Here is a 17,502-nt window from a genome sequence, read left to right as displayed (position 1 = left end):
ACACACACACACTGTTCTCATTCTCCTCCTATGGGAAACACACACACTGTTCCCCTCCTCCTAGGGAACACACTGTTTCTCCTCCTCCTCCTATGGGAACACACACACTGTTCTCCTCCTCCTATGGGAACACACACACACTGTTCTCCCTCCTCCTGCTGGGAACAACACACACTGTTCCCCTCCTCCTATGGGAACACACACTGTCCCTCTCCTCCTCCTATGGGAACACACACACTGTTCACCTCCTCCTATGGGAAACACACACACTGTTCACCTCCTCCTATGGGAACACACACACACTGTTCTCCTCCTCCTATGGGAACACACACACACTGTTCTCCTCCTCCTATGGGAACACACACACACTGTTCTCCTCCTCCTATGGGAACACACACACACTGTTCTCCTCCTCCTATGGGAACACACACACACTGTTCTCCTCCTCCTATGGGAACACACACACTGTTCTCCTCCTCCTATGGGAACACACACACACTGTTCACCTCCTCCTATGGGAACACACACACACTGTTCTCCTCCTATGGGAACACACACACACTGTTCTCCTCCTCCTATGGGAACACACACACACTGTTCTCCTCCTCCCATGGGAAACACACACACACTGTCCCTCCTCCTATGGGACACACACACTGTTCTCCTCCTCCTATGGGAACACACGTGGTGGAACACACACACTGTTCTCCACCTCCTATGGGAACACACACACACTGTTCTCCTCCTCCTATGGGGGACACACACACACACTGTTCTCCTCCTCCTATGGGAACACACACACACTGTTCACCTCCTCCTATGGGAACACTGTTCTCCTCCTCCTATGGGAACACACACACTGTTCCTCCTCCTCCCATCGGAACACACACTGTTCCTCCTCCTATGGGAACACACACACTGTTCACCTCCTATGGGACACACACACTGTTCTCCTCCTCCTATGGGAAACACACACACTGTTCTCCTCCTCCTATGGGAACACACACACACTGTTCTCCTCCTCCTATGGGAACACACACTGTTCTCCTCCTCCTATGGGAACACACACACACTGTTCTCCTCCTCCTATGGGAACACACACACTGTTCACCTCCTCCTATGGGAACACACACTGTTCTCCTCCTCCTATGGGAACACACACACTGTTCTCCTCCTCCTATGGGAACACACACACTGTTCTCCTCCTCCTATGGGAACACACACACTGTTCACCTCCTCCTATGGGAACACACACACTGTTCTCCTCCTCCTATGGGAACACACACACACTGTTCTCCTCCTCCTATGGGAACACACACACACTGTTCTCCTCCTCCTATGGGAACACACACACACTGTTCTCCTCCTCCTATGGGAACACACACACACTGTTCTCCTCCTCCTATGGGAACACACACACACTGTTCTCCTCCTCCTATGGGAACACACACACTGTTCTCCTCCTCCTATGGGAACACACACACTGTTCTCCTCCTCCTATGGGAACACACACACTGTTCTCCTCCTCCTATGGGAACACACACACACACACTGTTCTCCTCCTATGGGAACACACACACACACTGTTCTCCTCCTCCTATGGGACACACACACACTGTTCTCCTCCTCCTATGGGAAACACACACACACTGTTCTCTCTCCTATGGGAACACACACACACTGTTCTCCTCCTCCTATGGGAACACACACACACTGTTCTCCTCCTCCTATGGGAACACACACACTGTTCACCTCCTCCTATGGGAACACACACTGTTCTCCTCCTCCTATGGGAACACACACACACACTGTTCACCTCCTCCTATGGGAACACACACACACTGTTCTCCTCCTCCTATGGGAACACACACACACTGTTCCCCTCCTCCTAGGGGAACACACACTGTTCTCCTCCTCCTATGGGAACACACACTGTTCTCCTCCTCCTATGGGAACACACACACTGTTCTCCTCCTCCTATGGGAACACACACACACTGTTCCCCTCCTCCTAGGGGAACACACACTGTTCTCCTCCTCCTATGGGAACACACACACTGTTCTCCTCCTCCTATGGGAACACACACACACTGTTCTCCTCCTCCTATGGGAACACACACACACTGTTCTCCTCCTCCTATGGGAACACACACACACTGTCTCCTCCTCCTATGGGAACACACACACTGTTCTCCTCCTCCTATGGGAACACACACACTGTTCACCTCCTCCTATGGGAACACACACACACTGTTCACCTCCTCCTATGGGAACACACACACACTGTTCACCTCCTCCTATGGGAACACACACACACTGTTCTCCTCCTATGGGAACACACACACACTGTTCACCTCCTCCTATGGGAACACACACACACACACTGTTCTCCTCCTATGGGAACACACACACACTGTTCACCTCCTAGGGGAACACACACACACTGTTCTCCTCCTCCTATGGGAACACACACACACACACTGTTCTCCTCCTCCTATGGGAACACACACACACTGTTCACCTCCTCCTATGGGAACACACACTGTTCTCCTCCTCCTATGGGAACACACACACACACTGTTCACCTCCTCCTATGGGAACACACACACTGTTCTCCTCCTCCTATCGGAACACACACTGTTCTCCTCCTATGGGAACACACACACACTGTTCACCTCCTAGGGGAACACACACACACTGTTCTCCTCCTCCTATGGGAACACACACACACTGTTCACCTCCTCCTATGGGAACACACACACACTGTTCTCCTCCTCCTATGGGAACACACACACACTGTTCTCCTCCTCCTATGGGAACACACACACACTGTTCTCCTCCTCCTATGGGAACACACACACACTGTTCCCCTCCTCCTAGGGGAACACACACTGTTCTCCTCCTCCTATGGGAACACACACACTGTTCTCCTCCTCCTATGGGAACACACACACTGTTCTCCTCCTCCTATGGGAACACACACACTGTTCACCTCCTCCTATGGGAACACACACACTGTTCACCTCCTCCTATGGGAACACACACACACACTGTTCTCCTCCTCCTAGGGGAACACACACACACTGTTCTCCTCCTCCTAGGGGAACACACACACACACTGTTCACCTCCTCCTATGGGAACACACACACACTGTTCACCTCCTCCTATGGGAACACACACACACTGTTCACCTCCTCCTATGGGAACACACACACTGTTCTCCTCCTCCTATGGGAACACACACACACTGTTCACCTCCTCCTATGGGAACACACACACACTGTTCACCTCCTCCTATGGGAACACACACTGTTCTCCTCCTCCTATGGGAACACACACACTGTTCTCCTCCTCCTATGGGAACACACACACACTGTTCTCCTCCTATGGGAACACACACACACTGTTCACCTCCTCCTATGGGAACACACACACACTGTTCACCTCCTCCTATGGGAACACACACACACTGTTCACCTCCTCCTATGGGAACACACACACACTGTTCACCTCCTCCTATGGGAACACACACACACACTGTTCTCCTCCTCCTAGGGGAACACACACACACTGTTCACCTCCTCCTATGGGAACACACACACTGTTCTCCTCCTCCTATGGGAACACACACACTGTTCTCCTCCTCCTATGGGAACACACACACACTGTTCTCCTCCTAGGGGAACACACACTGTTCTCCTCCTAGGGGAACACACACACACTGTTCCCCTCCTCCTAGGGGAACACACACTGTTCTCCTCCTCCTATGGGAACACACACACTGTTCTCCTCCTCCTATGGGAACACACACACTGTTCTCCTCCTCCTATGGGAACACACACACACTGTTCTCCTCCTCCTATGGGAACACACACACACTGTTCACCTCCTCCTATGGGAACACACACACTGTTCTCCTCCTCCTATGGGAACACACACTGTTCTCCTCCTCCTATGGGAACACACACACTGTTCTCCTCCTCCTATGGGAACACACACACACTGTTCTCCTCCTAGGGGACACACACACACACACGGTTCTCCTCCTATGGGAACACACACACACTGTTCTCCTCCTATGGGAACACACACACACTGTTCTCCTCCTCCTATGGGAACACACACACACTGTTCTCCTCCTCCTATGGGAACACACACACTGTTCACCTCCTCCTATGGGAACACACACACTGTTCTCCTCCTCCTATGGGAACACACACACACTGTTCTCCTCCTCCTATGGGAACACACACACACTGTTCACCTCCTCCTATGGGAACACACACACACACTGTTCTCCTCCTCCTATGGGAACACACACACACACTGTTCTCCTCCTCCTATGGGAACACACACACACTGTTCTCCTCCTCCTATGGGAACACACACACACTGTTCTCCTCCTCCTATGGGAACACACACACTGTTCTCCCCTCCTATGGGAACACACACACACTGTTCACCTCCTCTCCTATGGGAAACACACACACACTGTTCTCCTCCTATGGGAACACACACACACTGTTCTCCTCCTAGGGGAACACACACACACTGTTCTCCTCCTCCTATGGGAACACACACACACTGTTCACCTCCTCCTATGGGAACACACACACACTGTTCACCTCCTCCTATGGGAACACACACACACACACTGTTCTCCTCCTCCTATGGGAACACACACTGTTCACCTCCTCCTATGGGAACACACACACACTGTTCACCTCCTCCTATGGGAACACACACACACACACTGTTCTCCTCCTCCTAGGGGAACACACACTGTTCTCCTCCTCCTATGGGAACACACACTGTTCACCTCCTCCTATGGGAACACACACTGTTCTCGTCCTCCTATGGGAACACACACATTGTTCTCCTCCTCCTATGGGAACACACACACTGTTCACCTCCTCCTATGGGAACACACACACACTGTTCTCCTCCTCCTAGGGGAACACACACACACTGTTCTCCTCCTCCTAGGGGAAAACACACACACACTGTTCTCCTCCTCCTATGGGAACACACACACACTGTTCTCCTCCTCCTATGGGAACACACACACACTGTTCTCCTCCTCCTATGGGAACACACACACACTGTTCCCCTCCTCCTAGGGGAACACACACTGTTCTCCTCCTCCTATGGGAACACACACACTGTTCTCCTCCTCCTATGGGAACACACACACACTGTTCACCTCCTCCTATGGGAACACACACACTGTTCTCCTCCTATGGGAACACACACTGTTCTCCTCCTCCTATGGGAACACACACACACACACTGTTCTCCTCCTCCTATGGGAACACACACACACTGTTCACCTCCTCCTATGGGAACACACACACACTGTTCTCCTCCTCCTATGGGAACACACACACACTGTTCACCTCCTCCTATGGGAACACACACACACTGTTCTCCTCCTCCTATGGGAACACACACACACTGTTCACCTCCTCCTATGGGAACACACACACACTGTTCACCTCCTCCTATGGGAACACACACACACTGTTCACCTCCTCCTATGGGAACACACACACACACTGTTCTCCTCCTATGGGAACACACACACACTGTTCTCCTCCTATGGGAACACACACACACTGTTCACCTCCTCCTATGGGAACACACACACACTGTTCTCCTCCTATGGGAACACACACACACTGTTCACCTCCTCCTATGGGAACACACACACACACACTGTTCTCCTCCTCCTATGGGAACACACACACACTGTTCACCTCCTCCTATGGGAACACACACACACTGTTCTCCTCCTCCTATGGGAACACACACACACTGTTCTCCTCCTATGGGAACACACACACACTGTTCACCTCCTCCTATGGGAAACACACACACTGTTCTCCTCCTCCTAGGGGAACACACACACACTGTTCTCCTCCTCCTAGGGGAACACACACACACTGTTCTCCTCCTCCTATGGGAACACACACACACTGTTCTCCTCCTCCTAGGGGAACACACACACACTGTTCACCTCCTCCTATGGGAACACACACTGTTCTCCTCCTCCTATGGGAACACACACACACTGTTCACCTCCTCCTATGGGAACACACACACACTGTTCTCCTCCTCCTAGGGGAACACACACACACTGTTCACCTCCTCCTATGGGAACACACACTGTTCTCCTCCTCCTATGGGAACACACACACACACACACTGTTCTCCTCCTCCTATGGGAACACACACACACTGTTCTCCTCCTCCTATGGGAACACACACACACACACTGTTCTCCTCCTCCTATGGGAACACACACTGTTCTCCTCCTCCTATGGGAACACACACACTGTTCTCCTCCTCCTATGGGAACACACACACTGTTCTCCTCCTATGGGAACACACACACTGTTCTCCTCCTAGGGGAACACACACACACGGTTCTCCTCCTATGGGAACACACACACACTGTTCTCCTCCTCCTATGGGAACACACACACTGTTCTCCTCCTCCTATGGGAACACACACACACACTGTTCTCCTCCTCCTATGGGAACACACACACACTGTTCTCCTCCTCCTATGGGAACACACACACACTGAACACACACACTCACCTCCTCCTATGGGAACACACACACACTGTTCACCTCCTCCTATGGGAACACACACACACACTGTTCACCTCCTCCTATGGGAACACACACACACACTGTTCACCTCCTCCTATGGGAACACACACACACTGTTCTCCTCCTCCTATGGGAACACACACACACACTGTTCACCTCCTCCTATGGGAACACACACACACTGTTCTCCTCCTCCTAGGGGAACACACACACACTGTTCTCCTCCTCCTAGGGGAACACACACACACTGTTCTCCTCCTCCTATGGGAACACACACACACTGTTCTCCTCCTCCTAGGGGAACACACACACACTGTTCACCTCCTCCTATGGGAACACACACTGTTCTCCTCCTCCTATGGGAACACACACACACTGTTCACCTCCTCCTATGGGAACACACACACACTGTTCTCCTCCTCCTAGGGGAACACACACACACTGTTCACCTCCTCCTATGGGAACACACACTGTTCTCCTCCTCCTATGGGAACACACACACACACACACTGTTCTCCTCCTATGGGAACACACACACTGTTCTCCTCCTCCTATGGGAACACACACACACACACTGTTCTCCTCCTCCTATGGGAACACACACTGTTCTCCTCCTCCTATGGGAACACACACACTGTTCTCCTCCTCCTATGGGAACACACACACTGTTCTCCTCCTAGGGGAACACACACACACACGGTTCTCCTCCTATGGGAACACACACACACTGTTCTCCTCCTATGGGAACACACACACACTGTTCTCCTCCTCCTATGGGAACACACACACTGTTCTCCTCCTCCTATGGGAACACACACACACACTGTTCTCCTCCTCCTATGGGAACACACACACACTGTTCTCCTCCTCCTATGGGAACACACACACACTGTTCTCCTCCTCCTATGGGAACACACACACACTGTTCACCTCCTCCTATGGGAACACACACACACTGTTCACCTCCTCCTATGTGAACACACACACACACACTGTTCTCCTCCTCCTATGGGAACACACACACACACACTGTTCTCCTCCTCCTATGGGAACACACACACACACACACTGTTCTCCTCCTCCTATGGGAACACACACACACTGTTCTCCTCCTCCTATGGGAACACACACACACTGTTCTCCTCCTCCTATGGGAACACACACACACTGTTCTCCTCCTCCTATGGGAACACACACACACTGTTCTCCTCCTCCTATGGGAACACACACACACTGTTCTCCTCCTCCTAGTGGAACACACACACACTGTTCTCCTCCTCCTATGGGAACACACACACACTGTTCTCCTCCTCCTAGGGGAACACACACTGTTCTCCTCCTCCTAGGGGAACACACACACACTGTTCTCCTCCTCCTATGGGAACACACACACACACTGATAACACCGTTTCAGGTTCTAGATAACACCTCCTAGGGGAACAGCTGAATAACCGTTTCAGGTTCTAGATAACACCTCCTAGGGGAACAGCTGAATAACCGTTTCAGGTTCTAGATGACACCTCCTAGGGGAACAGCTGAATAACCGTTTCAGGTTCTAGATGACACCTCCTAGGGGAACAGCTGAATAACCGTTTCAGGTTCTAGATAACACCTCCTAGGGGAACAGCTGAATAACCGTTTCAGGTTCTAGATAACACCTCCTAGGGGAACAGCTGAATAACCGTTTCAGGTTCTAGATGACACCTCCTAGGGGAACAGCTGAATAACCGTTTCAGGTTCTAGATGACACCTAGGGGAACAGCTGAATAACCGTTTCAGGTTCTAGATAACACCTCATAGGGGAACAGCTGAATAACCGTTTCAGGTTCTAGATAACACCTCCTAGGGGAACAGCTGAATAACCGTTTTAGGTTCTAGATAACACCTCCTAGGGGAACAGCTGAATAACCGTTTTAGGTTCTAGATAACACCTCCTAGGGGAACAGCTGAATAACCGTTTCAGGTTCTAGATAACACCTCCTAGGGGAACAGCTGAATAACCGTTTCAGGTTCTAGATGACACCTCCTAGGGGAACAGCTGAATAACCGTTTCAGGTTCTAGATGACACCTCCTAGGGGAACAGCTGAATAACCGTTTCAGGTTCTAGATAACACCTCCTAGGGGAACAGCTGAATAACCGTTTCAGGTTCTAGATGACACCTCCTAGGGGAACAGCTGAATAACCGTTTCAGGTTCTAGATAACACCTCCTAGGGGAACAGCTGAATAACCGTTTCAGGTTCTAGATAACACCTTTTTTTCTAAGAATGTAGGTGTGTGAATTGAGCTTCTCTCTCTCATCTCTCCTTTCCTCTCTCCTCTCTCTCATCTCTCCTTTCCTCTCCTCTCTCCTCTCTCCTCTTTCCTCTCTCATCTCTCCTTTCCTCTCTCCTCTCTCCTCTCTCCTCTTTCCTCTCTCATCTCTCCTTTCCTCTCTCATCTCTCCTTTCCTCTCTCCTTTCCTCTCTCATCTCTCCTTTCCTCTCTCCTTTCCTCTCTCATCTCTCCTTTCCTCTCTCCTTTCCTCTCTCCTTTCCTCTCTCATCTCTCCTTTCCTCTCTCCTCTCTCATCTCTCCTTTCCTCTCTCCTCTCTCCTCTCTCCTTTCCTCTCTCATCTCTCCTTTCCTCTCTCCTTTCATCTCTCCTTTCCTCTCTCCTTTCCTCTCTCATCTCTCCTTTCCTCTCTCCTTTCATCTCTCCTTTCCTCTCTCCTTTCCTCTCTCATCTCTCCTTTCATCTCTCCTTTCCTCTCTCCTTTCCTCTCTTCTCTCTCTCCTCTTTCCTCTCTCCTCTTTCCTCTCTCCTCTTTCCTCTCTCTTCTCTCTCGCTCGTCTTTCCTCTCTCCTTTCCTCTCTCCTCTCTCCTCTCTCCTTTCCTCTCTCCTCTCTCCTTTCCTCTCTCCTCTCTCCTTTCCTCTCTCCTCTCTCCTCTTTCCTCTCTCTTCTCTCTCGCTCGTCTTTCCTCTCCTCTTTCCTCTCTCCTTTCCTCTCTCGTCTTTCCTCTCCTCTTTCCTCTCTCCTTTCCTCTCTCCTCTTTCCTCTCTCCTCTTTCCTCTCTCCTCTTTCCTCTCTCCTCTTTCCTCTCTCCTCTTTCCTCTCTCCTCTCTCCTTTCCTCTCTCCTCTCTCTCCTCTCTCCTCTTTCCTCTCTCTTCTCTCTCGCTCGTCTTTCCTCTCTCCTCTTTCCTCTCTCCTTTCCTCTCTCCTCTTTCCTCTCTCCTCTTTCCTCTCTCCTTTCCTCTCTCCTCTCTCCTCTTTCCTCTCTCCTTTCCTCTCTCCTCTCTCCTTTCCTCTCTCCTCTCTCCTTTCCTCTCTCCTCTCTCAGACATCCTCTATTTGGTCGTCATGTCCCTCTGTCTAGTGGTTCTGGGTTCATCATCAGCCACTCCGGACTCATCGTAACCAACGCTCACGTGGTTACCGCTGCTGCCACGGTAACGGGCCGACCGCAGCTCCGCGTGCAGCTCCATGACGGGGGAGCGTACGAGGCCACGGTCCGGGACGTCGACAGGAAGTCGGATATCGCCACCATCAAAGTCAACCCTCAGGTAGGGTAGCTTTACCCTTAATTTAACAGGTTAGGTGGCCAGATAGAGGGTGAGAGAGATAGAGACAGAGAGAGTGTAAGTGAGAGAGAGAGAGGGAGGAGAGGAGAGGTGAGAAAGAAAGAGAGAAAGAGACAGAGAGTGGGTGAGATGGAGGAAGTAGACAGGAAGTCTTGATATCGCCAACATCAAAACCAACAATCAACTGACATACATCTCAGTGTCCCAATGACTCAAAGCTTTCACACAGTTTGGTTTTTAAATCCGTTTTGGAATACTGACTGTCCGAACAGCAAGTTACAAAATGACCAAATCGGATTTGTGTGTGCTCAGACAGCGGTCATTTGCTGACATGGCTACGCTGGTTGTCATAGTAACGACATAGTAGCAGTCAACTAGCTAACTGTTTAACTTTCTAGCACATTCACTAAGTTGTTTTGTAAACAGTTAGCAAGCTAGTTAGCCACAGCAGTCAACTAGTTAGCCACAGCAGTCAACTAGTTAGCTACAGCAGTCAACTAGTTAGCTACAGCAGTCAACTAGTTAGCTACCACATGTTCTTGTCAAACTGCAAAGCAACAAGATGTGCCAAATAACAGTCTAAAAAAAACACTTGAGGGTAAATAGATCAGATTCAGATCCGTTCAGAGCTACCAAGTCAAACTCATGTGCCATCGCCAGGGATCAGATTTGACCGTTCAGACACGAGTCACATCGTCAGGGATCAGATTTGACTGTTCAGGCACAAGTCACATCGCCAGGGATCAGATTTGACTGTTCAGACACGAGTCACATCTCCAGGGATCAGATTTAACCGTTCAGACACAAGTCACATGGCCAGGGATCAGATTTGACTGTTCAGACACAAGTCACATCTCCAGGGATCGGATTTGACTGTTCAGACACGAGTCACATCGTCAGGGATCGGATTTGACCGTTCAGACACGAGTCACATCGCCAGGGATCGGATTTTAATGTGGCTTGAAATATCTGATTCCATGTGCTTCTTTGGCTGTTCAGAATCCAGGAACAAGAAAAGATACTAACCGGATGAGCTAAAAAATGGCTTTGAGTCACTTCACAATGCCAATGTCAACAAGGCTTGATGGTCAACATGGGAATGATGTCTCTCTGCTTGGTATTACTATAATGAGGTATAAGAACTACAGTACCCATCAACCCAGAGATAGAGACCTGATGTTTCTAGGAACTACAGTACCCATCAACCCAGAGATAGAGACCTGATGTTTCTAGGAACTACAGTACCCATCAACCCAGAGATAGAGACCTGATGTCTCTAGGAACTACAGTACCCATCAACCCAGAGATAGAGACCTGATGTCTCTAGGAACTACAGTACCCATCAACCCAGAGATAGAGACCTGATGTCTCTAGGAACGACCCTCAGTCTCTTTGCACAAGCTCTGACAGAATCTTCTCCAAAACAAGCAATACTTGTTGTGTACATAACCTCTCTCTGGGTTGAAGAGAGTGAAAGAGGGAGAGAGAGGGAGGGAGAGAGAGAGAGAGAGAGGTGGAGGTATGATGTGTGTTCTCGCACCTCTCTGAAATACTTTCCCTTTCATGAGCAATGCCTTTCATTCTCTCTCTCTCTCGCGCTCGCTCTCTCTCTCGCGCTCGCTCAAAAATGGCTCGCTCTCTCTCTCGCAAGGCTTCTCTCGCTCTCTCTCTCTCTCCTCTCTCTCTCTCTCTCTCTCTCTCTCTCTCTCTCTCTCTCTCTCTCTCTCTCTCTGATGTTTCGCTCTCGCTCTCTCTCTGAGTGTAGAAGAAGCTTCCTGTTCTGTCTCTGGGTCGGTCATCTGATCTGAGACCAGGGGAGTTTGTGGTTGCCATCGGCAGCCCCTTCGCCCTCCAGAACACCGTTACCACGGGGATTGGTGAGTTGCTACGGCTTCAGTCAATTCAAGAAGTTATATGAAATGTCAAATGAACACGTGGTATTGTTGATAGAGAGCTGTGTATATGTGTGTATGTGTGTGTGTGTGTAGTGAGCACGGCCCAGAGAGATGGGAAGGAGCTGGGCATCAGAGACTCAGACATAGACTACATTCAGACTGACGCTATCATCAATGTAAGAACACACACATTTATGAACATATCCAGTGTGCTAATAAATCATTTCTTTATAAAGCTAGATTCCAATCATAACCATGTTCCCTCCCTCCCTCCCTCCTCTTCCTCCCTCCCTCCCTCCCTCCTCCTCCTCCCTCCCTCCCTCCCTCCTCCCTCCTCCCTCCTCCCTCCCCTCCCTCCCTCCCTCCTCCCCAGAGATAGAGACCTCCCTCTCTCTCTCCTCCCTCCCTCCCTCCCTCCCTCCCTCCTCCCTCCCTCCCTCCCTCCAAAACCTCCCTCCCTCCCTCCCTCCCTCCTCCCTCCCTCCCTCCCTCCCCTCCCTCCTCCCTCCCTCCCCTCCTCTCCTCCCCCTCTCCCTCCCTCCTGTTCTCCCTCTCTCCCTCCCTCCTCTCCCTCTCTCCCTCCCTCCCTTCTCCCCTCCCTCCCTCCTCTTCCTCCTCTCCCTTCTCTCTCTCTCTCTCTCTCTCTCTCTCTCTCTCTCCCCCTCCCTCCTCCCTCCTCCCTCCTCTCCCTCTCTCCCTCCCTCTCTCTCTCCCTCCCTCTCTCTCTCTCTCTCTCTCTTCTCTCTCTCTCTCCCTCTCTGATCTCCCTCTCTCCCTCTCTCCTCTCTCTCTCTCTCTCTCTCTCTCTCTCTCTCTCTTCTACGGCTCTCTCAATTCTGTGTTTCATCTTTGTTGATGAGCAGTATGGCAATTCAGGAGGACCTCTGGTTAACTTGGTGAGTATTATTACCACCTGAATCTATAGGTCAATGAGGGGCTGAATCTATAGGTCAATGAGGGGCTGAATCTATAGGTCAATGAGGGGCTGAATCTATAGGTCAATGAGGGGCTGAATCTATAGGTCAATGAGGGGCTGAATCTATAGGTCAATGAGGGGCTGAATCTATAGGTCAATGAGTGGCTGAATCTATAGGTCAATGAGGGGCTGAATCTATAGATCAATGAAGGGCTGAATCTATAGATCAATGAAGGGCTGAATCTATAGGTCAATGAGGTGCTGAATCTAGGCCAATGAGGGGCTGAATCTAGGCCAATGAGGGGCTGAATCTAGGCCAATGAGGGGCTGAATCTATAGGTCAATGAAGGGCTGAATCTATAGATCAATGAGTGGCTGAATCTATAGGCCAATGAAGGGCTGAACCTATAGATCAATGAAGGGCTGAACCTATAGATCAATGAAGGGCTGAACCTATAGATCAATGAAGGGCTGAATCTATAGATCAATGAAGGGCTGAATCTATAGATCAATGAAGGGCTGAATCTAATGAAGGGCTGAATCTATAGGTCAATGAAGGGCTGAATTTATAGATCAATGAGTGGCTGAATCTATTGGTCAATGAGTGGCTGAATCTATAGGTCAATGAAGGGCTGAATCTATAGGTCAATGAAGGGCTGAATCTATAGATCAATGAGGGGCTGAATCTAATGAAGGGCTGAATCTATAGATCAATGAAGGGCTGAATCTATAGATCAATGAAGGGCTGAATCTATAGATCAATGAAGGGCTGAATCTATAGATCAATGAAGGGCTGAATCTATAGATCAATGAAGGGCTGAATCTAATGAAGGGCTGAATCTATAGGTCAATGAAGGGCTGAATCTATAGGTCAATGAAGGGCTGAATCTATAGATCAATGAGTGGCTGAATCTATTGGTCAATGAGTGGCTGAATCTATAGGTCAATGAGTGGCTGAATCTATAGGTCAATGAAGGGGCTGAATCTATAGGTCAATGAAGGGCTGAATCTATAGATCAATGAGGGCTGAATCTATAGGTCAATGAAGGGCTGAATCTATAGATCAATGAGGGCTGAATCTATAGATCAATGAGTGGCTGAATCTATAGGTCAATGAGTGGCTGAATCTATAGGTCAATCTGAATCTATAGATCCATGAGTGGCTGAATCTATAGATCAATGAGTGGCTGAATCTATAGATCAATGAGTGGCTGAATCTATAGGTCAATGAAGGGCTGAATCTATAGATCAATGAGTGGCTGAATCTATAGGTCAATGAGGGGCTGAATCTATAGATCAATGAGGGGCTGAATCTATAGGTCAATGAAGGGTTGAATCTAATGAAGGGTTGAATCTAATGAAGGGTTGAAGGAATACTTCAGGATGTGGCAATAAGGTCCTTCATCTATGTTTATGTCTCTGTGGACACCATGTTTATGTCTCTGTGGACACCATGTTTATGTCTCTGTGGACACCATGTTTATGTCTCTGTGGACACCATGTTTATGTCTCTGTGTCCACCATGTTTATGTCTCTGTGGACACCATGTTTATGTCTCTGTGGACACCATGTTTATGTCTCTGTGGACACATGTTTATGTCTCTGTGGACACCATGTTTATGTCTCTGTGGACACCATGTTTATGTCTCTGTGGACACCATGTTTATGTCTCTGTGGACACCATGTTTATGTCTCTGTGGACACCATGTTTATGTCTCTGTGTCCAGCATGTTTATGTCTCTGTGGACACCATGTTTATGTCTCTGTGGACACCATGTTTATGTCTCTGTGGACACCATGTTTATGTCTCTGTGGACACCATGTTTATGTCTCTGTGTCCAGCATGTTTATGTCTCTGTGGACACCATGTTTATGTCTCTGTGGACACCATGTTTATGTCTCTGTGTCCAGCATGAAGGACGTTAGAGGTGGTTGTACTAACCAATGCTGTCTGTATAATGACTAGTCTGTGGTATCTTCACGCTCTTTCTCAACCCTTCTGTAGTTTACGTGTGTGTGTGTGTGTGTGTGTGTGTACAGGACGGGGAGGTGATAGGTATCAATACCCTCAAGGTGACAGCAGGAATCTCCTTCGCCATTCCTTCAGACCGGATCAGACGCTTTCTCACTGAGTCACAGCACAACAAACACAGTGCAGGTCTGTCTGTGTGTGTGTGTGGTTTTGTCTGTCTGTCTGTCTGTGTCTGTCTGTGTGTGCGCCTAATGTGTGTGTGTGTGTTGCTGTCTAGGTAACCACAGAATGCTGAGTGGTCATTACCGTATTCCAGAGCCCCAGTCAGATGCAGGACACACACACACACACACACACACACACACACCTGCAGGAATGTGAAAATAAATAGAATAGTGATTTCATAATGTTTTTCTTTCATCAGTAACTACAGGAGTGAAGAAGAAGCGCCTGATTGGCATTAAGATGCTAACTGTCACAGATGGGTAAAACACACACACACACACACACACGCGGGTAAAACACACAGACACAGACAGACAGGTGACAGACAGACAGGTAACAGACAGACAGGTAACAGACAGACAGGTAACAGACAGACAGGTAAACAGACAGACAGGTAAACAGACAGACAGGTGACAGACAGACAGACAGGTGACAGACAGACAGACAGGTGACAGACAGACAGGTGACAGACAGACAGGTGTTACTTAATCCCTTTTGGCCCGACAGTCTAGGGGGATGGTAATGAGACCCGCGAACATAACTCATGCAAATTATTGTGACAAAGTAAAAGTGTGCACGAAATAACACAACAACAACAGAAATCTACCACAAACTCTAGGTTTATTTATAAACACACGGTAATGGGGGGAGCAGGAAAAGGGGCTGAGCTGGACCCAAGGAAAGAAACAATAAGTATTCAAAAACACCCCTAAGCTAGACTAGCCTACTTTAACAACAGCTAACTAACTAACCAAAATACAGTGGGTGGTCCGCCCAGTTCTAACTAGTGTATTTAACAAAGTTCACCTACGGGTAGTGTATGCCCATGGGCGACTTGTCTTGGTTTCCTTTTCCCACCAGCAACAAACAAACACCATAACCAAAAACAATACTCACAGGTGATGACAAAGTGCTATGGAGGTGCTTTAAACAAAAGAGAGGTTAAGACACAAAGTAGAGTGAAACACAGAGACCTACAGACATGGCATTTTACAGAGAGATTGAGCTCTAGAACAAACAAATGATGGGGTTTTAAACCATGGGGAAGGAACTGTGATAGGATAGGAAGTAGGAGGAGGTGTGTCTTACATTTAACATTTACATTTAAGTCATTTAGCAGACGTTCTTATCCAGAGCGACTTACAAATTGGTGCATTCACCTTATGACATCCAGTGGAACAGTAGTGCATCTAAATCTTTAAAGGGGGCGGGGGGGGGGGGGGTGTGAGAGGATTACTTTATCCTATCCTGTCTTCTGATTGATGTTTGATTGTTGACTGATTGGGGAGTGATGGTTTTCACCTGTGAGGGAAGAAGGAGAGAAAAGAAACACACACACAGGATACACACACACACACAGGATAACTGTATCCGTAACAGACAGACAGACAGACAGACAGACAGACAGACAGACAGACAGACAGACAGACAGACAGACAGGTAACAGACAGACAGACAGGTGACAGACAGACACACACACACACACAATTTTTCCTGCCCTGTTGTGATATTGATGTAACTTACTAATAATATAGTTCTATAGGCCCTAAAAATGACTTGTAAAACCTCATTAAAATCTGACAGAATTAATTTGAAACTTTTTTAATTTAGAAATTTGGAGGCGGTTCTTTTTTTAACTACAGTTTTAGTCAACTGAGAAAAGCATACGTTAAACATATGAGATTATAAGGAGGTTCACTCTATATTTATATATCTATATACCTCTGTCTATGGATGAGGCAGTATCTTTAGACGGTCAGTGCCTCTCATCCATACCTCTGTCTATGGATGAGGCAGTATCTTTAGACGGTCAGTGCCTCTCATCCATACCTCTGTCTATGGATGAGGCAGGATCTTTAGACGGTCAGTGCCTTTTCATCCATACCTCTGTCTATGGATGAGGCAGTATCTTTAGACGGTCAGTGCCTCTCATCCATACCTCTGTCTATGGATGAGGCAGTATCTTTAGACGGTCAGTGCCTCTCATCCATACCTCTGTCTATGGATGAGGCAGTATCTTTAGACGGTCAGTGCCTCTCATCCATACCTCTGTCTATGGATGAGGCAGTATCTTTAGACGGTCAGTGCCTCTCATCCATACCTCTGTCTATGGATGAGGCAGTATCTTTAGACGGTCAGTGCCTCTCATCCATACTCCTCTGTCTATGGATGAGGCAGTATCTTAGACGGTCAGTGCCTTCATCCATACCTCTGTCTATGGATGAGACAGTGGTTCCATTTTTCCATTCTATATATATATATATATATACAGTGGGGCAAAAATTATTTAGTCAGCAACCAATTGTGCAAGT

The 17,502-nt window shown here is 48.7% G+C and overlaps 1 protein-coding gene across 1 annotated transcript in view; it reads left to right on the top strand.

Moving 5' to 3' along the window:
* Positions 1-15,346, top strand: part of LOC135568455 (serine protease HTRA3-like) — a 30,810-nt gene extending 15,464 nt beyond the window's left edge. The window contains exons 3-8 of the mRNA XM_065015238.1: positions 9,942-10,164; positions 11,948-12,059; positions 12,171-12,253; positions 12,941-12,973; positions 15,034-15,151; positions 15,243-15,346. Of these exons, the coding sequence (XP_064871310.1) occupies positions 9,942-10,164; positions 11,948-12,059; positions 12,171-12,253; positions 12,941-12,973; positions 15,034-15,151; positions 15,243-15,346 (673 nt within the window). The remainder of the gene's footprint in view (positions 1-9,941; positions 10,165-11,947; positions 12,060-12,170; positions 12,254-12,940; positions 12,974-15,033; positions 15,152-15,242) is intronic.
* The last annotated feature ends 2,156 nt before the right edge of the window (positions 15,347-17,502 follow it).

The sequence above is a fragment of the Oncorhynchus nerka genome, unplaced genomic scaffold (genome assembly GCF_034236695.1).
Source record: "Oncorhynchus nerka isolate Pitt River unplaced genomic scaffold, Oner_Uvic_2.0 unplaced_scaffold_1585, whole genome shotgun sequence".
NCBI classification, from domain to species: domain Eukaryota; kingdom Metazoa; phylum Chordata; class Actinopteri; order Salmoniformes; family Salmonidae; genus Oncorhynchus; species Oncorhynchus nerka.
The sequence above is the reverse complement of the archived record's forward strand: the minus strand, read 5'-3'. Positions and strand labels throughout refer to the sequence as shown.